Source organism: Odontesthes bonariensis, chromosome 12 (genome assembly GCF_027942865.1).
Source record: "Odontesthes bonariensis isolate fOdoBon6 chromosome 12, fOdoBon6.hap1, whole genome shotgun sequence".
In the NCBI taxonomy this organism is placed as follows: domain Eukaryota; kingdom Metazoa; phylum Chordata; class Actinopteri; order Atheriniformes; family Atherinopsidae; genus Odontesthes; species Odontesthes bonariensis.
In genome coordinates, this window is record NC_134517.1 from 21,257,292 (window position 1) to 21,280,754 (window position 23,463).

The following is a 23,463-nucleotide window of genomic DNA, read 5'->3' on the forward strand; positions in this document are numbered from 1 at the left end:
AAAATTATAAAGGCCTGAGTGTGCGTGCATAATACGAACGGTCCTCGACCCACGCTATTCCAAGCCAGCTGTTTTTCATAAATAAAGAAGCAACATCGAGGGGGAAATAAATAACGGCGTGGAAAATTTTTCACGCGATTTACCCTCGAGATTTGAAGGCTAAATAATGTAACTGCAGCTCTGTGCATTTGACCATTTCTGCCAGCAGCAAAAAGGAATTTCCTTTATTTCATTCTCGCTCATCTGCTGGCAGCCAGAGTCAGCACTGTGCGATTTATAGTCATGCTATGGCTCTGGTTTCCATGCGTGTGTGTGCATGTGTGTGTATGTGTATGTATTTGTGAATGTGTGTGTTTGTGTGTCAGCATTTGTTGCATTACAACTATGTCGGTCATTCTACACAGTGGAATAAATGGATTGACACCGTTTTATTCTTTGTGCAAAGATACTATTTGTGCACTCATTCCTCCCCACATGGTAACCGCCTCTTATCTGAGGTCATTGATGTTAAGAGAGTCGCCACGTTGCAGTGGAACAATGCTATTAGTCGCAGTGTGTTACATTGTGGTGGATCAGTGCACACTGAGCTCCTATGGTTGATAACTGCAGGCAAAACCATCAGCTTTTGCTTCACAAGCCCACTTGATAAGGAATATATATTTTTTTTGTTTAGTTTTTTTTGTTTTTTAAATAAGACCAAGCTCCTTTTGAATTAACCACTTCCTCCCTGGAGCCCCCCTGCTCTGGGTTTTCCTGTATTTGTCGTAAAAAACACAACCTATGTGTCCGAAGGCTGACGCATTGCACGAATGGACACGACTAGGACTGAAATAATGTGGAATGTGTGCTTTGGTTCTGTGACATAAATTGGTAAAATCTGTATTGTTTCATTTTTTTTTAATGGACTGAACATCCCTATCACTAATTGTGGTGAAGCTGTTACGTTCTCTTTTATTTAGTACCAATCAGATAGAAGTAAATGTATCAACTGGATTTTTTTCCCCTCTAAATATCACACTAGCCTGATAACAATAACAACAGAATTCCATGAGTATATATTTCCCCTTTCATTTTTTTGTCTTTTCATTTCATCTGATTTAATTTTCTTTTCCATAAGATTATTCAGTTTGTTTGCCACACTGAGTCCATTTGAAAATGTTTTTTGTTGTTTTTTTTTACGTAAAACCTCAAAAGAAAGGGGAAAAGACACACGGGCTAAAATAGTTAAATCGTTCTTTTTTAAAAGCCAAACTATGGCGCTACAACCCGTGTCCTGGCGAACGAGCTATAAACGAGAAAATAAAAGAAGGATGTAGTCGCTGGGTGGGGTTGTGTGATGGTGTATGGGTGTGATTTAATTGCAGGCAGAACTAGTGGTTGTTGGCTGCGCAGCTGGAGCACTGTTAGACACCTAAGGCTAATAAAGAGGTGTTACGCACAGTCTCGCACAGGAGCGGGACTCTGCGTATTAATCCGAGTCTGATGAGCTCTGTTTACGTTCTCTCACAGCAGCCCAGGGTTGCCGATTTGACATAATAGCAACTTGACCTCCATGTATGATGACAAAGCCTGAGATCTGAGAAGCACGTCCATCGCCCTTGAGTAAAATTTTGTGTGTGCAAATAAACGCTGATCATCTTAGACTTGCTTGGAATGGTCCTCTGTGTTTGAGAACAGTGCCAGTCGAAAAGGTTTATGCTAATATGACACTGATATTTTGGCCAGAATTAATCAGGTTTATTGTCATCGCGGAGATCATTTCTACATTCTGTGCAGCACAATTCTTCTGCAAATTGACCCACATTTGTCGAGGTCTTGAAAAAAGGTTGTAGGTCTTTTTAAAAATGCGGATAAAGGCGTCTGCTGAGTGGTGTATAAGTGCCGTGTTAAAGGTGTAACATGTGGGTTTTAGTGTTATGTTTGTTGATACTTCCCCTTTTTTTCCCCCAGTTAAATAGATTCAGAGGCTGGCTACATGTAAATGTTCAACCTTTTCTCGTGAAACAGCTTATTTATAACCTACAAAATTACGTCACGTGCCATTACTACCCTTTTGTTTGTTTGTTTGTTTTGTTTTACTGCACGCCTCACGATCATGGAATGGATTTCTGCTTTGTACTGTTACCCTCACTCTATACCGGGGTCATTTTAACGGCATGAGAAGACAGAGGAAAGGCGTAAAATGTATAGAAATGACACACAAATGGCTGAAAGAGGCAGAAATAAAGTGCTATTTACACGAGGTGCCGTGAAACGTTTCCGAAAATAAGAGAGCTTTCAGCAATCATAAAAAAATTCAACTTTGGGTGGAAATTTAACAATCTTCGATGAGAAGATTGTTAAATCTAAAAGAAGAATTAGGCTTCGGAAATTACTCTGTTTTCACCAAAACTTTACAATTATTTAATCAATATTGATCATTTCATCAGCCAAAGATATCAAAATGAGCCACACATTTCTCATTACGTCATCCCTGATGTATTAGAGGCTGCACACCAACATAATGGTCCAACCTCACAGGACTTTCTCGTTTGACGCAATGTTGTACTGTTTCCTGCGCAGTGCTCCCCTGTATTCCTCCGCAGTCTTATTCTTAGGTCACTCTGTAGCCTAATGTAATGTGTCACTTTTCACCACAAAATGTCTGCAGCCAAAATGGGTCCTCGAAAAGCTCATATCGCCGTCAGTTTAAAGTTCAAGTGGACAAACCGAATCCTAAAAGGAAACACGAGAAATTGATAAATTGGGTACAATTGAGTGTTAACGGGTGCAAATAAAGACAAGAAAGGCCGTACAAGAACAAGAACGTCTGTTGGATTTCATGCTGCATGCCAAACCAGTCCATCAAAACGCGAAACAGTCACTGAGACCGGGCAGTAAATGCAGGCTTGAAGTGATCAGAAATATCTTCTACATCAATCATTTAGTATTTTCTTACAAAGATGCACGTCATTGCCATTTATAATATATGACACTTCTAAAAATACACGCTGAGAGCAGTAATATGAATTCCACTTAGAATATTTAGGATAACCCATTTTATTGCCTTAATTTAAGTTTGGAATAATAATTCAAAGAAGACATTATAAAGCACGGTGCTGCCGACAGATTAGAGCATTACTTAAACGGAATGCATCAAGGCTAAAACAACTATGCAGCATACTACAAGGTGGGCCTTTGAAAGTTGTGTTGCTGTGCACATGTGCGCGTACACACGCCACTGCTTTGTTTTTAATTAAAGCATCCTTCCTTTAGCACTGCGTTGGAAACACTCGCACAAGCATTTTTCCCAGCGTGTCGTTTTCGGAGTGTCGGCCTACATGCAGCCTTGACAGAAATAACACGCGACGAAGTGTGTGAAAAAAGGATCAATCGGCGGTGGTGTAACAGGACTGCAGCTAACGAACAGACTGAAATAGAAAACTGACCCCACTCACGGTCGGCATTAGCGAAGAGGCACATGACACGGAGTTCTCCTCACTTGGAAACTGGGACATTGAAATTCCTGCGACACTTCATAACGCAGTCCGATTTAGGGTCACGTCGTTATAGTCGTTTCAGCCTGACACGCCTGCTTAGTCTTGAGCAAAGTCACAACAACAATCATCTCAGTATAGATGAAGGTGTAGAGTGCGGTCACCTTCAGTATTTCCATTCAACGCAACCAGCTCCTGTCTCACTCATTAAAGGGAATTTTTAATGTTGTTCGTGTAAACAGCGTGCAGCTTCATCACGTGGCCAAAATTCCAAAACAAAAAAGGCCGAACGTGTTTCCAACCATGTTTCCGCTTTATAATCCCCATTAGAGGGGAAGCACCCCGATGCATCGATGCATTATGACGGCAGTGTAAGGCTGATATAATCAATTCAACGTGTTCCTTAAAAATGTCCCTTTTTCCATCCTGGGCTTTGAAGTCACTGTCGCCTGACTGCGTTTGGGCACTTTAAACAGCTGGGACCCTTATGACTAAAATGGCTTATAACGTGATACTCTATGTCGCCTGCAAATAAGGCTACACCCTGCTGCATCTTCTCATCCCTCCTCTGCAGACTGCAGCCACACTGTTGCCTTCAAGTACTCTATTGCGGCGTTTAAGGCTCTCATACTCGGCTTCCCCAACAATAAATTGACCTAAAAATTCACTGCTTGGAAATTGGTTGGTCAGTGGAGTATTTCCACACAAATTTATGTGTGGAAACCAGAGAAGACCCTTGGCGTGTAAGGGATCTGGAGTCCCGGAAAGGTTTAATGTATCTTATGTGTAAATATTAGGATATAAAGTGTTTAGTGTTTCAAAAATGATCCTGCCCCACAGTCTTTGAGAAAAAGCTTAAATAGCCTCTTGCTCATGTGTGCTTTGAGTATGTGTTCGTAATTTCAACAGGAAAGCAAACATTTACAGTATCTAAATTAGAGCATTAGGGACATTAGGCTAAACATCATCGAGCATTAAGTGTTTTTGCAATCCAGAAGAATAAAGCCACACAAATAATTGTTTCTTGTTTGTTGAGTAAAAATGGGCTGTGAATAGCTAGAAATAGTATAGATAAGGATAAGGATGGCGTTTGGAGGGCAAATGTAATCTCTGAAAGCTGACTTGAGTTGCCTCTGTTGTTGTTTTCCTTGCGGGGAATTAAAAGCTGAGGCTGCAGTTGGCTGCAGTGACCCTTCTTTCCTAACGACTAAAACTGGCTGTTCCTTTGTGCAAATGTATGATATACTGCTGAAATATGGGGGCGTGGAAGTTAGTCAAGAGATTTCAAAATCAGTAGCTCTGCTGCAACGGGCAACTGAGGGGATTCTAACTCAGCTTTTCAAACGAGCGGGCCTCTTTAGCAGACACGTTTAGCATTTAAATAATCCAGCACATGGAGGAGGCCATGGTAAGGTTCATGTGTTGTCTCCTGGTTCCTGCGGACAGGCTGCGTTGACTGGCACCCACAGGGCAACATCGCCCTCTAGCGCCAACAGTGCTTCTGCAGTGCTCCAGTAAAAGTGCACCGATTGTATGTGAAACTGCATCGTGTAGACTTGTCTTTTTTTAGTTTTGGCTGATTTGTGGCACGAATAATGTCAAATTAAAAAACAAAAGGAAGAAATTAAAAAAAAAAAAAAAGTAAAATTGTGTAAAATTAGGGAAAACGTGGCGTGGCTTAACGCCTCAAAAATCCACCGCAAGTAAAAGCTGCGTCACACACCAGTCAAAGTTAAGTTGTTTTTTGTGTTTTTTTTTACCCTTCGGTGGGAAGTGCATTTGATGAATAAACGTGACCATTAAGCTGGGGGTGATTTCCTCTGAAACAATCCATCGACCAGACACCCTGTGGAAAAAAGTGTCTACATTCTGTTTGTCAGGAATAGACACAAACGCACAAGAGGAGGAGGTTTTCAAAAGGGCTTGTAATTAGTGGCCAGGACCATAAACTAATTTAGGCCAGACGTCTGGTCATTTCTATAGCTTTATTGGACCACGTTTCTTCCTGCTTTAAAGTAATTACAAGTGCACGTTGGACAATAAATTGGATATCCGTCGAAACACCTCTCCCAATCATAAACACTTTAGTACTTGTAATTCTGCGTTTCCAATATTCCCTTTAAAAGATTAGAAAAACGATCTGAGATTAAAAAGAGATTTGGATATCATTGTGCTGCAGCCTGCCAATCTTTGTTTAAAAGGTAAACGCCACAGGGGATATTTCCGGGTAGTAAAAAAAAAATAACAATAATCTAATCACTTACATGAAAAATAAAACACCGATATGCCAGAAACACGCTGATGTGTTTAATGATATGTTAATAAATGGAGAAGAAGTCTTAATACATTCATTGATATTTGGGATCAAAAGGGAATTAAGCTTTTCTCAAACATAGCACCCTTTCAGTTTGGTCTAAAAGAAGCCAAACACATGCCATTTTCTTTTTTTCTGTCACACCTGATGGGAAAATATTTCCAAAACAGCTTGTGAAATTTGTTAATTCGCGTGTACTGACAGACAGAGACTAAAATACAGCACCCGCTCTGGAAAAAAAAAAGAAAAAAAAAGAAAAGGAAAAATCTTTTACTCCAAATTCTTAAAGACTATAAAAAGGAAGACGCGTTGGCGCATGTTGCTGCATGGATCCGTCCCAGTCCGCTGTTTGAAATAGCACCCCCCCTCCCCCCAAAAAAGAGAAATATATATATTTTTTGACAGATACTGTCTGCATTCTACCAAGACAAATCCCTCCATGTGTGACACATGTGTGGCCAGCAACACGATTATAAGACATCTAAAAGGTAAACTGGCTCTATGCGGTGCGGGAAACTCAAAATAAATGAGATTGTTCAGATGGCTTCCTTAATGGTACAAACATGAAAATGTGTAAAAATGCCCGCGAACTTATAGCTGATCCTTGCCGCTTCGTTCTCTGTTCATCTTCTTCATTTTCATCCTCCTGTTCTGGAACCAGATCTTCACTTGTCTCTCCGTCAAACTGAGTATGCGGGCGACCTCATAGCGCCGGTCTCTTGTCAAATACATGTTGAAGAGGAACTCTTTCTCCAGCTCTAAAGTCTGATATTTTGTGTAGGGACACCGCTTCTTTCTTGTTGAGCGCGCGTGGATCCAGTTTGCTGCAGGGTTGTCTGGAAAGCAGGAGGAAAGGCAGCATGAAGTGATAAGAATGTGTAACATAATTGTAAACTTCAGTGACTAGTGAATGAGTCCCAAACCAAGGGGCGAGGGGACCCGCGAGGGGTCAGTACACTATAGTGTGATTCCAGTTAATCAAATGCAAAATTAGCAATTAGTTGTTTTGTCAGACGTTGCCCAAATCGGGGCGTTTTGACTCCCTAACGACACAGAAAAATAAATCAATCCTAAATCTATAGCTTCCTCGTGGAGAATCCTATCGAAATAGCACCGTGCATGCTACTACTTTGTGTGTCTTGTGACATGAAAAACATTAGAATCCCTGCAATAACCTTTTGTAGGGCGGGTTTTTCCCCTTTCGTAATCTCGGTATAGTTCGAGACACTTTTATAGCTTAGTAAAACCTCCAGTTTTACACACCCAGCTCATACAGTTCTCAGGGTTGTAAATCAGCACCGGCTATTTGGTTTACTTACTTGGGTCAAGTTGTTGTTGCTTCTCGTCTTTGGGCTCGCTGTGGGTCGAAATCTCGCTTCCACTGTGCTCCTTGGTCGCCTTTTCTGGACACTCCGATCCTCCACACGCGAATTCGCCGGAGAGCGGTCGAGCCTCTGCCTCCAACGCGTCGCACTCCACAGCTTTTGCGGGCAGCACCTCCGGCTTCGTCGCGTACTGCCGGCTGTTGGTGGGGTGGAACCCGGCGAAGGAAACATGGTTTGAGATGGGCTCCATCCAAGAGCGGACGCCGACATATCGGCCATCCGATGCGGGCAGATGGGACTGGTGGTGGTGGTGATGGTGGACGTACGGGTGATAAATCCCCTGAGGATGAACGGAGGACCAGGACGATGAGAAAACGGCGGACTTGGGTGCGAAATTACACGAGGAAAAGTCAGCGTTGTCCCCAGCACCTGGCGGCCTCGGGGTCATCGCGTGTGGAGCCTGAATAAAACGAGCACCGTACACATCCTCCGGCTCCTGACCCATAACAGCGTCCACATAGCAGTTACTAAGAGTGCCACTGGAAGACATTTTTGATCTCTTCCCACTCATATAATACGGGATGCACTGTTAGGGGAAGCTTTCCTCTATGAACAATCATAGTATTTTTGCTGGCTGCATCTACAGGGATTGGTTACATGGATCACGTGGCCATATTTACCAATACAGCCAGTGAATCAATCCTGCCCTTGCTCTCCCATTTTTCGTCAGGTTTAATCTAGCTTTTCATTATAGAAATAATAAAAAAGCCCCACATGACGCGAGTATAAAAGGGGAAACAAATGTAGATATAAAAATCTTTTTTTTTTCTTTTGCCTCCTCTGTGTCGCCCGAGCAACAATAGCCTACCTGCATTTCAGAAAAAGGGATAAAACTCTTCCCTTGCACACAATCCTGACACACCAGCACGGATTCCATGCATCTTAATGCCTGAGAAAACTCTTATAAGATCGTCCTGATACCCTCAATGCTAGTAAAATGGTTTATAGACTTACAGAGTCCTCGTAAAAGAGATGTAATAACATGTTGTAAAGTAGCAGACGCCATTTCCGTTCACAATGCGGTGTATGCATTGTTAATATTTGGCAAGGAAACATATATTATGGGTTGGTTTAATTTTCTAAGTTGAGGCGGAAACGGCAGTTGTGAAATTATTGTATTCATTCAAAGGAGAGCAATAATGTATCAATAAATGTTTTATGAGGTGCGTGCGTGATTATACATGCCGTCAATAAAAAAAAAATGAGTGGGGAAATCCATCTGTGTATTGCTATCTGAAATGTGTCACTTAAAAGTAATAGCCCAAACATTTGGCCTATAGTTTTTTTGTTTTTTCCTTTCTGTCGAGACCTCAGAAAGGAAAAATGTTTCATGGGAACTACGTTATTAGTTAGGGAAATTTGCGACACTCTATCAGCAGTTGGGTTTACAAAACCTGATCGCAAATCGTGTTTTCTTTTTGGTTTATTTTTAAATGTTTTCTGACAACATGTGGAGTTTTTTTTCCTGCACAAATAAGAAAGGGCTGCGCCGCGCGGAAGGAAGGAAGAGCTGTTGACCCCCCTGTGAATTTGTGATTGGACATAACCCCCTTCTTATGGTCTTTATGGAGTATTACTTAAGTTATAAACAGGCCTGAGCATCAAAGTGACACAATTTATTTTATTACACAACACCCCTCTGCTGAACTATTCCCATACACAGAAAAAGACAATAACGAGCGATTGACAGGGGGAGGCAGACGGAGGATTTTTCCGTCATATTTAGACATCTCGGTCAAGTTTTTTGCCTTAGCCTCCCAATCAAATGTGCTTTTATAGACTTTTTATTTCAAAGTGGCTCTACGTGCACAGCTCGTGTCCATCAGAGCCAATTCAATACATTTGAATTCGTGCCTCTCACCCATTTTTTTAAATCATAAAACTGAGTTGCACCATCACAAACACCCAGATTTCAGTAGAAGTTTGCAGCTCGTCTTTTGGCTTAAAGATAACTGCATCAGATTATTTTGCTTTTCACCGTCAGATGAAGCTGAGACCCATTTTTACACACGAAACGTTTTTCTAAAGCCACGGAAGGGACGCTTTTGGGGGATTATGTTGCTGATATCGCAGAGAAGTGCAACAAACTCTGACCTAGAAGAAATATCTTACTTTTCCCCTCGTTCTCGTGAGCATTCTAAGCAAAACTGTGCTTGCTGCAACACGCAGATCAAATCCCTGCGCACACTAATGAATGTGATCAGCACAGAAACAGAGGCTTTGACAGCAGGAATACATATTAAACAAAATTCTTTGACAATAAATTTTATTCCAAGATATACATGCCACAAACATGCAATAGATCCACAGCTTAACATTGTTTTTCCACCACTGAGGCCCACAGAAACATCTTACCGATGAGAAAATGGCTTGCACAAACTGCAAAAAAAACAAATGCTGCACTAAACACAATAAATGTGCTCTCGTGACTGCGATAATAGTCACCTAATCTCCACCTAATATGGTGTCTTTTGGAAGAGAGAAGAAAATGCTTCGCCAATCATTTAAGACCAAGAAGTGTTACCCTGTGATAAAATGGAACAAATACACGACGCCACACAGCTTAACATGGGCATATATATACACAGTCACAGTTTCGTTGAAAGTTAAAGATAAAAGTCCAAATGCCACTGAAGCATACAAAATAAAGACAGCTGACCACAGACACGTGTAAGCTCACGAAAAGGTGAGATTTGAGGTCAGTTCGCGGATGCGGTTTTCTCTGTTCATTTTCTTCAGTTTCATCCTGCGGTTCTGAAACCAGATCTTGACCTGCCTGTCGGTCAGGTTGACGCTCCTGCTGATCTCTAGGCGGCGCTCCCGGGTCAGGTACATATTGAACAGAAACTCCTTCTCCAACTCCAAGGTCTGGTGCTTTGTGTAGGGGCACCGTTTCTTTCTCCCACTTTTCGCCGTTAGCCAGCTGTTTGGTAACGTGTCGCTCTTGCAGTCTGCAAAGATTGAAAGAAAACACACAGAGAAGGTTTTAGCGACGCGCTGAGCTTCCTCCCGAGAAACGGAACCTCGTGTGCGCTGCTTTTGGATTTCACCTCTGGGAAATAACACACAATGTAAATGCTTTCACTGAATACAAACAAAGCAGGGGGGGTGGGGGGGTTATCAGCCAGGTGCATCGCGTTACCAATAAAACAACAAAAAATATATTCAACTGAATCTCAGATGAGCCACACAAAAGGGACTGAATTTTCGCAGTTTGAAAATGTAAGAAAAATCTATCAAACTTAAACGAACTTTAAATGACTCGATGTATCACCGCTAATCAAATTGTTCAAACGTTGTCTAAAATTGATTTGAATGGCTGTGGTTGTGGAATTTGCAAGACAATATAATTTGAGCGTATTCTGCACGCGTGCACCGTTTTTTTTTTAAATGAAACCCAGTGACTAGATTTTACAATAAAGATGACAAAGTGATGGCAGCGTATTGGTTTTTAGTTCCTGAGAGCTGCACACTTAAGAGTCTGAAGACAATTAGAATGCGCTTTAAATGTAGCTGAATATCTGGACGGGGGCTTCATGCTGCATGGTAAAAGCATTCTGTTGCCCATTACTGCAACCTGAGAAAGACTATCATTAAACATTACGACTTTAGGGGTTGTTTGTGTTTTATACTTGGTTTTATGATGCTGGAGCCTTCTCAGCCCAGCGCCACAAGATAAAAGCGTTCATTGTTGCCAACCCACCTTTCCCTTCCTTCTGCTGCAGCTCAGGGCTGGACACAGGAGCTTCCACTGAGCAGGTTTTCTCCACCGAGCTGGACTTTGGATCCGGGCTTTCTGCGGGGGCCGGTGTTCTCGTGGTGTCGGGGTTCTGTGTGACGTCCTGAGTTTTCTTTTCCGCCTCAGCGAAATTAGAAGAGGAGGGCTGCGGTTTCGGGGTGACCCGGCTGAGTTGCATGAGGGTCGGGTTTGGACTCGCCGGTTCATGGCAGTAGTCCTCCGGATGCTTCCCATTCGCATAAGTTTGACTCAGTCTGAAATAGCCCGGGACCGGGATCTCGGGACCATCGACAGGGCAAGGTTCAGCGACAACGTTAGAATATGCGGGGACCTCTGGCGAGCTGACTTTTTGCACTCTCTTATCGGAGTACATGCAGCAGTTACTCTCTTCCTTTATGCTCTGTGAAAATGTACAGTTTGACATCTGACTGGGCGGCTCTATTCTGCAGGGTCTACTAGGATCAGTCCAGTTATCTATTTGAGGTATGTACGAGTGGACATTCATGCCCGTATTTTGGTGGTTGACCTCCCCTCTTTTGCCGAAAGACGGCAGGAGTCCACAGGTTTGCATTCCGTAGGTTCCCATTTCTGAGCCAGACGGCATGTACATGTTGCTGTTGGAGTAAAAGCTGTCCGTCCTGCAGGCACCAATTAAAGAGTCCACTAAAAATGGGTTTGCCGCAGGAGAGCTACTGGGAAAGGACATTTTTGGGGTTAAGTTCTTAAGAGGAGAGAGATGTCCTTTGTAAGCTGACATATCTAGGAAAAACAATCTGTAAGTCAGGATGCCTCCCGACCACATGACAAACCCACCAATGAGATTTGAAAATGGCCTTGAGACGCAGCCTCCTCTTGCTGCACGCGCTCACACTGCGGATGCAGACGTGGTCAACAGCGACACCTACAACACGGACTTGAAATTGGTGTTGCACGATTTCCAAGAGGCTGTTCAGTGAGAGTGAAACTAACACATTGAAAATACCATTTGAATCACGGTGATGCTAGTTCGCCTCCACTTTGATCCTGATTAACAAACGACTCTCTGTGAAGGGGCTTTAATGCAAAAAAAACCCCCTCAAAGCTCACAAATGTCTTTTTGTGAGGAAGAGAGATAAGGTACAGAATGTGTGTGTGTGTATGTGTGTGTGTTCGTGCGTGCGTGAGTGGGTGCTATGCAGTCTAGGCGCATAGGCGACAACTGCAGAGTATTATAAAGAATGTAACCAGCTCCACCTATTTACGTGATGGTTTTTTTTTCATATCAAGCCTTCATATGACCCGAAGCCCTTCAAAGAAAGAGCACACATGAACTCCATTTTGGACGGGATAGCAGCATGTTTTAGTTCAAACTGAAGATAAAAGAATAATAAATGAATATGAAAAATACACACATATTCTGTTTACTGTTTTTTTTTTCTTATAGTTTTTTTTGGGGGGAGGGGGGTCCTTTAATTTATCTCCTATATCTGGGGATTTTTGCTGTAATGAATAAGCAGCACGTCGTTCAAGAGACGCAACCCGTATGCATTTCCTGCCAGTTTTAAACTAAGGCATCTAGAGGTTAAAAAAATGGCCCACCTTCCCAGGGGGAAATGGCTATGGTCTGCGCATAAATTGAAGTGCTTTAGTTTGAACTCTAACGTACAACTACCTCTCAGTGAACAACGATATCCCTTTTGGGTATTTTCTTACTTACATCCATAAAGCTCAGTGACTCTATTTTCGTGTGCTTTGACTCCACGTTCAAAATAACCTGCTGGACGTGGCTGTAAGCACAGTCTGAAGTTTCCTCCATTGTTTCAGTCTGCAAGGAACACTAACGTGTGCACGACAAAAAAAAACAAAAAAACAGTGTTGCCTCAAGCAGGAGACCGTCAGGATCAAAAGTCAGAAGTTAGACCTCGAAAGTTGCCACTCACCTCACCGGTGCGCACAAAGAGAATGCATCAACAAAAAAAATATTTTATGTTATACAACAAAGTCACAAAATCTGCAAATAATCACACAAATAGATTTTATACGATGTGCAAAAAAAAACATTGTTTTTGTGCTCATAAGCAAACGCGTGCGGTGCAGCATCACGCACTCAAATCATAGTAACGTCTAAGAGTCCAAAAATGATGCTGCATCGGAGGAGAAATTGAAATGAGACCTCTGGAGATTGTTTTTTTTTATTTTATCTTTTTTTTTATTGGCCAATGTATTTAATAATGACAACTTCGCAATGATAACATCATTCTTTCAATATACTTTAAACGAAAAGCCTTTAATAGGGGGCCTATATTCGTCAGATAAAATCAATGATTCATACATACAAAATATACACAAGACTCGGTGATGATTGAATAAAACGCATGAACTGATATAAGAAAAAAAAGAAAATGTGAACAAATTATTATTGCTATCAGTTTAACAATGATAATGATCATAATAATAATAACAATAATTTAAAACAAATTGCAGGAGCCTTTGTCAAATGATTAGAGGAGAACAGAAAACAATGACGTACATGAGAGCAAAGCTAACATATATTGTTGCTTCAATCCAAACAAAAAGCTGTAAACTGCAACATTACTTTGTCTTTTCCGAGTACCTTTGTCCTGTTTTAAAGCAAGCAGCCACACGCGGACGGACGCTCAGTTATGCACAACAGCCGCGGATCAGAATTACAAAAATTAAATACGAAGTGTTTAAGTCAGCAACAACAGCGCATATTATTTGGAGTCTCTCCAGAGCCAACAGAGGTGTCTATGTGGCCTTTAGTTAAGGAGAAGTCTGAATGACAAATAGCAGCAGAACGGAATTTCTTTTGGTATCAGACATTTCTAACTGCATGGAGCGACTTGCAAACGTGATTTGTTTATTTCTCTTTTTTAAAAACGTGACTGAGGAATTTGATTCATTTGGTTAAACCGTGGGAGAAAAATAACGTGCATTAAAATGAGATTTTCTCTGGGTTTATTTTTCTTTTAAATTTTTTCTCCCACAAATGAATTTATGTATGTGTTCCAAAAAGAAAAAAAGGTGACTTTGGATCATTTTGTTTGATTAAAGAAAAAATAGAAAAAACTCTTAAGATAGCCTATTCCAGCAGAATTAGTGTCAATTAAAGGAAATAATTCAAATGAAATCTGAACAAACCCTGAACTGAACAGATTATTCTTCCACCCGCTGCTCTCAATGTGAGTGGACTGCTAAACTGGCCCAACTCTCCATTTCCACTCAGCTGAAGTTGAGAGTCTGCCCCCACGTGGATACACTGAGAATGGAAGCGAAGCACCGCTCACAGTTGGTGATGCAGTTTCACTTATAGGACAAGACGACGACCCAGCTGAACGCCTAATGAAACCTCAGTGCTCTTGTAGCCTTTTCAAGGGAAAATGCGTGTAAATTTAATCTAACAAGAATGACATAAACATTCCAGAGAAACACATTACTCTCCACACCCCATGTTTCTAACAAATTGCCCTTTAAATGTAGCCGCACGGGCCTGAAGCAAAGATAACGAGCGACTGCATCACGTGAATTATCATTAAAGCAACTGGGTGTGTGGGATAAATGCGTTTATTTACCCTGCCATCAACAGCATAAATAGGGAGTATTGTGGCGTTGAGATTTTTTTTCTCTCTCTCTCTCTCTCACTCTCTGCAGAGACACTTTGGGTTCGTTGCATCCTGGAGTTGCACGTAGAATCGTTTCACCTCCAGTAATTAGACGGAAACGCGCATTCTGCAACTCTTTAGAGCAGATTCATAAACGCACTCTCAGAGACAAATAAATCCATTCTTTTTAGGACTACGAAAGGAGAAAAACTTGGAAAATTACTTATCCTTCCAGATGGCGCTCCGTATTAGATTACTTCCACCGTTTTCCAGTCAGCGCTGGTAACGTTACGAGAGCCTCAAGATGGCAAAGTGAGCTAAACATGAACGGAATGCTCAGAAATCTCTAGATTTGTTCAAGAGCTTCTTGCCTGAAGTTAAACTACTAAAAGACAGGAAGGGGAATCGGTCCTCATGTGGTCTGGGGGGCTGGGACACAAAGTCCAATAGCCCCCTATTTAGACATTTACAGCTACTTTTATTATGCTGTCTAGACGGTTCAAGGTTTAGTAAACAATCCATCGTTTCAAAGAGAAGGAAACGACGGGACCATACAAGCCTTCGAGCGCCAAAATTTCTGCACTTATCAATCTGCAGAAAATCCCCCCCCCTCCTTCACATGTTGTGTTATTTTCGTGGAACTTCATGTGACCGGTTTCGTGACTATGATGCGTTTGTCCCGTCTACTTTATTTCACACCACAACGTACAGTAGCTACATGCGTCTTACAAACGTACACACACAAAGAAATATACAAATTTCACACGAATGTATTTCTAAAGCAGAGCTCGTAATTTGCTGAAATATTTGTCGACGACTAAGCAAAAAAGATATGAGAAACGCTTGAATTGTTGCATTAAAAAAAATGCTTTTGGCAGCATTTCAAAATCTAACATGGTACCTGTCTTAAAGGTAAACGTATCAAGAAGCGTGTTTGCTTCCATCTCATTGTGTGTATGTATGTGTGTGTGTGTGTGTGTGTGTGTGTGTGTGTCTGTGTGTGTGTGTGTGTGAGAGAGAGAGAGAGAGAGAGAGAGAGAGAGAGAGAGACAGAGAGATGGAGAGGAAGAAACAAAGACTGAGGTGATGTCAAATATCAGAATAAAGGATTCCCGGTGAAATACTGTAGGCGGTCACGGTTCAGTTTTTTCTCTTTCATTCTTCTATTCTGAAACCAAATCTTCACTTGGCGATCTGTCAGGTTTAACATCCTGGACAGCTGAAGCCGCTTCTCTTTGTTGATGTACACGTTGAAGAAAAACTCTCGTTCAAGTTCTCGGATTTGGTATTTGGAGTAAGGACACCTCTTCTTCCTGGACTTGGTTGATGAACCTGCAGGGGGGGAGAGAGAGAGAGAGAGAGAGAAAGAGAGAGAGTGAGAGACAGAGAGAGAAAAAGAAAAAGAAATAAATAGTAGGCAAAGAAAATAATCGTGAGAAAAATCCAGTCATAAATATGTGATTATTGTAAAGTGAGCTAGAAGATGAATGGTGTATTTACATCTGCCCATGTCTGTTTGACATAAACACACACACACACACACACACACACACACACACACACACACACACACACACACACACACAGAAATAAACAAAAGAGGTAGGCCTATCTGCCCTAAAACGACCTTATACAGCATGTATATGTTGAAACTTGAAGATTGTCATACTGAAGTATAATTTTTTTCTCATTCTTTCCTTTTTATATTCAATATAATATTGACTAAAACGAGCTATAATTTTCTTAAATGCCCTATCTATACACAAATGAATGAAAAAAGAAAAACTCCAGCAACAATGCATTGTTACTGGGGCACAAGGAAACCTTTAAGCACGGTCGCTTAACCGTTTCCCATTGTAAATACCTTTACAACCGTAAAGTAAATCTTATTGGGATATAAAAGCTTTTGCATGCGTATAAAGAGGCATATAACTCCGGACAGTCCCGGCGGTGGACACTGTGCAGTCCAGACCCTCTGAAGTCTAAAATGAACCCCTTTTGACCAAAACAAACAAGAAAATATTGACTTACTCTGCCGAGTGTTCTTGTCGCCGCAGTTGGATGATGAGTCCTCGTCGAGGCTCCCGGTCGGCTCAGCGTTTTGTTGGTCTAGCGTGGTTACAGCCTGGTTGTTACTGGCAGCATCACCAACAGCAGCAGAGTCTGTCTTTTGTTTGGGGAGCTCCGCGTTGGGCTTGTCGGAGTGAGGAGTGTCAAAAAACTGGTCGAAGCCCTGCGGAAGAACCCCATTTCGGCCACCGCCGTTGAAGAAATTGCACGGCGAACTCGCTCCTCTGTGGTGGCCGTACAAAGACTCGTTTTTGAAGATCGCCTCCGCCCTGCTGCTCGAGGACTGAATCAAGTCCCGGTGCATTATCTCGTCCGTTGAGTAGTAAGACGCGTAATTGCCCCTGTAGTGCCATTTGGGATGGTCCAGTCCATAATCCCTGAAAGCGACTTCTCTAACAGGTTGAACTTGGGCTATGTTCGGTGAATAAGGGAAATTGATCTGACACGAAGAAGTCTGCGGTAAAAAGGAGGAGACTGATGTAAAATCTGGCGAGGAAACGTAATAAGTGCAACTCGGTAAAAACATATTTGACGCACAGCTGCGATCATCGTATTCCGTCATATCTCTTCTTCCCCTTTCCTCTTTGCAGCAGAGGAATGGAATTGGCAGCTCGACTGTGTTAAACTTTGTCCATCTATAGCACCGCGGGCGTGTGGAAAGACCCCGCCGGGGAGAAAAAATCGGAAACGTAGGCAGACCTGCAATACATCTTGATCGATTCTTGAGGTAATTGTGTCATGTGATCCTGCTAAGAAATTACCATACATCAATATCAGTCATTAAAAACTGTCCGGAGAAACTCATGTGAGCGCATACAAGAGACTCCATTGGCTCCCTGGCTGCGACGGGAACTCCTCTCCAGCCTTCTTTGCCCTAAAGCTCACGGAAAAAAAAGAAATTTGTGAACCATCGCTGGAAAATTCAATTGAAAGCTCTACAGCAATAGCAGCCTCGCCGGGTAATGATTGTGGCAGCCACACCCGCTACGTGCGCCACTAAATATGAGCACTTTGGAGGAGACGTATTTGTTTGTAGCAACAGTTAGACATATTAGTTGACCTGCACATCTAATGCAAAGCTCGACGAGAATGGCAGCAAGGTCACCGTGCCTGCGCATGCTGCAACACAAGCTTTCAGAATCATGTGTGATTTATCAAGTCGGCCTCATGCAAATAAATGCCTGGCTTCAGTGCACATAATCGTTGTGCATCTTTGTGGTCGGTTCACTGTTAAACACTCAAACAAATGCCAGAGTAAAATTGTTTAAGCTCATTGGGAGGCGGAAGCCTCTCTTGGCCTGCAGCATGGTGCAAAAAAAACATCTTAGGTGCCACAAAAGAAACAACAAAAGATGTAAAAACAATGGTGCTGTAAAGACTGCGTTACACACTCTGTTGCAAAGCGTGCAAACTAAGGCGTGCGTGCATCTACTTCTACGTTTTGCGCAAAATGTCGAAACGTCTGTTTCTTCGTCGTTTGCCTTCACATTGGATGGCGTTTAAGGAAAGGAAAGGAAAGGATAAGGTCAAATAAAATAACCCACCGTATATTAAAAAAAACAGAGAAGTATATTTTGGATTCCACAAAATCAGTCATTTGTAAACGTGACCCACCGAGCTCTTTCAGCATTGCCAAGTCCAAAACAACTGGCTTTGACCGTCTGTGGTCTTGGTGATGTCCACCAGGCATTCACCAACAAACGTCTGCGGCCAAATCATTTTATTGCGCGAGGGCAGTCGTGCCTGCAGTGCTTGCTTTCTCCTCGGTGGGAAAAAAAAAAAGCTTTTAAAGCACTGGGAAACGGAAAGCTCATCACTCAAGCCTCGATCAATCGTTTTATTTGGCTGTGAGTATGTTTTTTTTTGTTTGTTTTTTTTAAATATTGTTGTTTCACTCACACGAAAGAAAGAGCAATTATTTATTTTAAAGCAATCTATACCTAATGTGATACTTTATCTGGGGAAAAAATAGTTTCAGTGGGAAAAAAAACCCACCTCAAATATTAATTCCTGTGTCTAGTTTTTCTCTTTTTTAAAATTAAATATTAGAGATTGCATACCGTCTCTCACACGTAAACTTTATTGTTTTGGAGGGTAAGAATCCAGCTCAGACTCTCAAGCTCAACCCTTACAAAGCTGCACAATGAAAATCCGCTTGCAGTTATGTGAAAATGACAGATATTAGGCCAAAGTCTGGACGTTTCCGAAGCAGCTATACTTTAAATATATAAGGCAGAGGCTGTAAGATTTTAAAACATCGTTATCAAGAAGGATGCGAGGAAATGTTGAGACTGTTCAAGATTAGATACATTAACAGATATATAGGTGAGTAGTTCATCGTCGTTTCATGGAGACTCTTTAAATTTCGCCTTTTACTGCATTCCTCTGCCATCGTTGTTATTTCTGTCACCATCATCAGTTAAAAAAAAAAGTTTTGCACTTTCACACCTACATATTTTGTCATGACTACCGCTTTTAGCTTTAACCGTGTGATATTTCTATTTGCAGCAAAAGGTTTCCTGCGATGAGTTTAAGGTACGATGAGTTTTTCACTTTTCACTCGTGTGTTTTTTAAAAAGCTATACTGCGAACAAAAAGCTTCGATTTAAATCAGACAAAGCTTCGACTGTCTTGTTGCTGAACCAGTTTTGTTTAGCGACGATTATTCTTAAGACTACAAACGTGACAAACGCTTCTTCAACATCGTTAATGTATTCTTTTTAACAATATCAGTAGGGAAAATGATTTCTATATTCCCATGGAGGAGTAAATTTGAGCTCAGATTGTGGGAAGTAGCAGCCTGCTAACTTGACCTTAACTTTGTTTTGGCACCCCCACTACTTTGGGCAGCCTGAGCTGTATGAGCTGTCTGGCATTTAACCAACAGAGCAACAAATACTACAAAATGGGACGCGGAGAAAAATCACTGTCGGCGTCCAAAAAGTGAAAGACTGGAGCAGTTGTATTTAAGCTTTGAGAAAAGGCATAAAGTTGAGATGGAGCACGAGATACGAGGCCCACAACATTTGAGATTAGATATACAGTAAAAACCAATGGGCCATTGGAAGTCTTGGAAGTCTGCAACATTGGAGATGACGAATTAAGTCCCAGTAACAAAACATAAAAACTATAAAAAGCCAAATCATAACAGTCACAGACACATAAGCCGTTCTCTCACCTTTCTTTACAAATTGCAAGCTTTGAAACGTTACTCTGACGTCCATGACGTGACTGCAGTCTTTTAGAAACAAGAGCTGTCGTGTGTGATCATGTAATGTGAAAAATCCCTAATATACCCACTCCTTCGAGTTATCTCCCACGCACTGCTCCGTTGATGGTTGCGTTACATTTTCTTGTAAATATAAATGACCCATTGGGTTTGCGCACACCAAAAGCAGCTCTAATGTACACAGGGCAAGTGCGCATAGCATCGCAGGGATATTCAAGACGTGTATGACTTTTGAATTACACCCGACACATTTGGTCACAGCCAGAGGAACTTCCAGCTGTGGGTGTGAGGGCAGCTGCTGTGTTACGCACAGCGAGAAGGAATTACGCAGATGAAAATGAGAGGGATAGCAAAAACAGGGTTGTTTCATATAAAAGCGAATGGGGGATTTTGGTCCTAAGAGATGTTATTAAAGTGTCTGCAAAAAGCAACAGTTGCACTAGTTGCATGCGGGCGTGTTACAGCGAGGAGTTTATCTTCAGTTACAACGCTCAGCACGCGTTAAACCCTCGCTTTAAATGGCTCTCTTACGGTGGATATTTCATAAGTAAACCATCCTTGCTTCTCCTTTAAAACCACCGCAGCAATTTGTTGGAAAGAGGAATGGGCCGTTTTTTCCTCTCGTAGTTTCAAGAAATATCTGTCCTGATCTACTAGTTAGGGACCGCAGGTTTGGTTGTGAACTTTGCAAGTGTAAAAACCTTTATAGGTTAAGTTTGCTCTCAGTTGAAAGCCTAGAGATAGCTATAAAACTTTCACGTGAAACACAATAACTGAACTTCAAGTCGCTTCAAAGGGATCTTTATTTAACGATGCATTCATCTTTAGATTGCGTCCTTTACAAAACCACGAACAAAGACGACTGATGGTCTTTTCATTATTTTGCTTACAATAACATGCTTTCGGAAACGATTTAATTAGTTGAATTCAAATTGAGATATAATTGCAATATGTTTAATAATAAAAACCGATCTACAGGTGACTGTGGTGCAACCATCTGAAGAAAAACTGCAATAAAAACTCGTTGTGTTATGTGGCAACACAGACGGCGAGTCATAATCACACCTAATTCATAACACAAATCGTGTAGTTTGAAGGTTCTCCATCAGAACTTTTCACATCGAGTGGTTTTGTTGGCTTTACAGGTAAAACGCCTTTCAGAATTAAAAGATGTGTCCAGCCCGTGTGCGGCCATGCAGAACATAAGCATCGCAAGAAGGCTTTTCTAAATGGATGCACAATAAAATGGGAGAATCAGACATTTAATTCAACAAAAACATTTAGGAAGGGCATGCAAGCATAACATATTTTTTTGCAGGAGGGACTTTTGCCATCCGTAAACATGAACTTGACAGTTAAGTTCCCAGGCTACGTGAGCGGCACATAAGACAAATAAAACAAAGCCTGCGGATTCACATTCCAGTTAAAACGAGGCCTCACATTTTGTTTTAGATGGGGAAAAAAAACCGGAGAGTAATTTTCATCCACTGCTGTATGGGCCAACAGGAGACTCTTTAATCTAAAGTGACCTGCACTGTATACTAATCTGCGAGGCAAATTTCTTTTCTTTTCTTTTCTCTTCCTACTTTTTTTTTTCAACAAACATTTCTTACATTTTCTGTGACAGCATAACACTCTGACCCAATTTTTTTTTTATCGCGCGAGGCGAATCTTCACATCTGACCCAAAACGCTCTTTTCATACAATCTCTTCCTAAGCTTTACCAAAGTGCTTTTGTTGCCTAAGCCAAACCGCAGACGAGAGTGTAGATGAGACATCCGGTCTATGGTGTGACAATTGTGCGCTTTGTACTGCAGCAGTCCACCCCAGCCACCTCCAAGCGCCTCCGGTACGGTTCATAAATGCTGCTCTCTTACAGTAAAAAAAAAAAAAGAAATGCCTCTCAGCTTAATTCAGACGTTTTTTTTAAAGTTTTTTTTAAACTCTTGCTATAAAGCAACGTGATTGAGAAAACAATTTAACAACACACGGAGACATTTCCGGGAGACAGAGTGGACGCATCTTGCTGCACAGGCAGTTCTGGTATCGATGCACTGCTGGTCAGGATCAAGTCCAAAGGTCATCAGTATGCAGAGAAAGCTTGTTCGCGCATCATTAGCCGTTTCTTCTTCATCCTCCGGTTCTGAAACCATATCTTCACTTGCTGGTCGCTCAGGTCGAGTCTGTCTGACAGTTCTTTGCGTTTCTGTCGGTTGATAAATTCATTCAGCAGAAATTCATTCTCAAGTTCAGCTAGCTGAGGCTTCGAGTAAGGCTTCCTCTTCCTTCTTGTTTTCACTTGGGACGAGCACCACGGGGCACCTGGCGGGGGGAGAGGTAACAAGTTGTATACTTTAACACAGCTTCAGAAGAAAAAAAAGAATTAAACTTGAGGAGGAAAATATGACGTGAACTTTTATCTTACAACACCGTAACGAAGTAGCAGTATAGGTGCACATACGTATACATTTATAAAAATGCTAAGAGGATACTGATTTCTACATAGACTAGTCTAAGCAAGGACATATAGAATTAAGATAGAGAGAATATGAAAAATAATAAATCATTACAGTCACGTGAACTTTATAACACCAAACAACAACTTAAAGGGATTTCAGGTTTGAGTGTAATTCCTACAACAGCATTCACTTCTATAGGCCCAGTGATGTAATAAGAGGTCAGTGTTGTCATACCATAGAATAAATCAACTATTAAGAAACACAGATAGGCTACAGTCTCAATTGTGGCATCATGATTTTTGTTTAATCACAACAACTGCAAACTGTGGAAATTACATTATACAATTACAGAGATCATACAACGAGTCTTGTTTGTAAAAAGAAAATACTTAACCCTGTCCAAAAGTCGTCCTGGAACACGCGTTACTTGATGATGTCTCAGTGGGATTGTGCTCCTGTTTGGTTCTGCTTACATTTACAGAAGCTGCTGAGTCCGGATCAAGTTGTGCCGCAGACCCGTGAGACCCGTTGTCCAGTTCCGAGTAACCACGGACCCCGTGTTCCGAGACGTAAACTTCATCTTGCCTGCCAGACTCCGCTGTCTTGTGGCTCGTGTCCTGGAAGCATCGAGCAGCAGATTCCTCCAAATGCGTCTTGACGTGGCCGCCGGAGGAGTTGGCATTTACAGAAACCGAGTTGGACAGAAACGGCGGACAGTAGCCACCAAATGCGCGGGCGTGTGTCGGTGGTGCTGATGGCCCAGATACGCACGAACTTGAGGAAGTCCACGGGAGGGTGCACACGTCTCTTCTGTTATATGGGAGCTGATGCAGCCCGGGTATGTGTGCTCCATTGCCGCGCAAGTTAGAGAAATACAGCGACTCTGGGGGAGCAAAATTCAACAGAGACCCAACATAGCCAGGATTTAAAGGATTCCGCTCACACATTTCCATGGAGCTTTCCTCAAACGTTTCTTGCAAGCCTTTTAGCAACTCCTGAAGAATAAAGGGAAGGTAATTGTTGATTTGTTAATACACGGTCACGTGATATGCAAAATATGTTGTCCGCCCCACCCTTGCTTCCAATACTGCAAAGCAAAAATACTCCATGAGGTAATATTTTGGTATTAGACGGCTGGAGGAGAAATTAGCGCGACCAACTGTTTATGTTCCGGAGCTGTAATGATGAG

General features: G+C 41.8%; 4 protein-coding genes across 4 annotated transcripts; all 4 read right to left on the reverse strand.

Annotated features, from left to right (window-relative positions):
* Positions 1 to 5,550: 5,550 nt before the first annotated feature.
* Positions 5,551 to 7,740, reverse strand: hoxd9a (homeobox D9a). Its single transcript, XM_075478702.1, has 2 exons — positions 7,110 to 7,740; positions 5,551 to 6,626 (listed from the first exon to the last, which is right to left on the reverse strand). Exons 1-2 carry the CDS (start codon positions 7,684 to 7,686, stop codon positions 6,382 to 6,384), a joined length of 822 nt encoding a protein of 273 aa, XP_075334817.1. The 5' UTR covers positions 7,687 to 7,740; the 3' UTR covers positions 5,551 to 6,381.
* A 1,736-nt stretch (positions 7,741 to 9,476) lies between these two features.
* On the reverse strand, positions 9,477 to 11,620 carry hoxd10a (homeobox D10a). Its single transcript, XM_075478703.1, has 2 exons — positions 10,879 to 11,620; positions 9,477 to 10,126 (listed from the first exon to the last, which is right to left on the reverse strand). Exons 1-2 carry the CDS (start codon positions 11,618 to 11,620, stop codon positions 9,852 to 9,854), a joined length of 1,017 nt encoding a protein of 338 aa, XP_075334818.1. The 3' UTR covers positions 9,477 to 9,851.
* Positions 11,621 to 15,546: 3,926 nt separating this feature from the next.
* Positions 15,547 to 17,354, reverse strand: hoxd11a (homeobox D11a). Its single transcript, XM_075478704.1, is given in 3 exon segments — positions 15,547 to 15,848; positions 16,548 to 17,177; positions 17,180 to 17,354. Coding segments are annotated over 3 exon segments (1,041 nt in total). The 3' UTR covers positions 15,547 to 15,612.
* Positions 17,355 to 20,719: 3,365 nt separating this feature from the next.
* On the reverse strand, positions 20,720 to 23,227 carry hoxd12a (homeobox D12a). The gene is made up of 2 exons (XM_075478705.1): positions 22,669 to 23,227; positions 20,720 to 22,137 (listed from the first exon to the last, which is right to left on the reverse strand). Exons 1-2 carry the CDS (start codon positions 23,225 to 23,227, stop codon positions 21,899 to 21,901), a joined length of 798 nt encoding a protein of 265 aa, XP_075334820.1. The 3' UTR covers positions 20,720 to 21,898.
* Between the last annotated feature and the right edge of the window lie 236 nt (positions 23,228 to 23,463).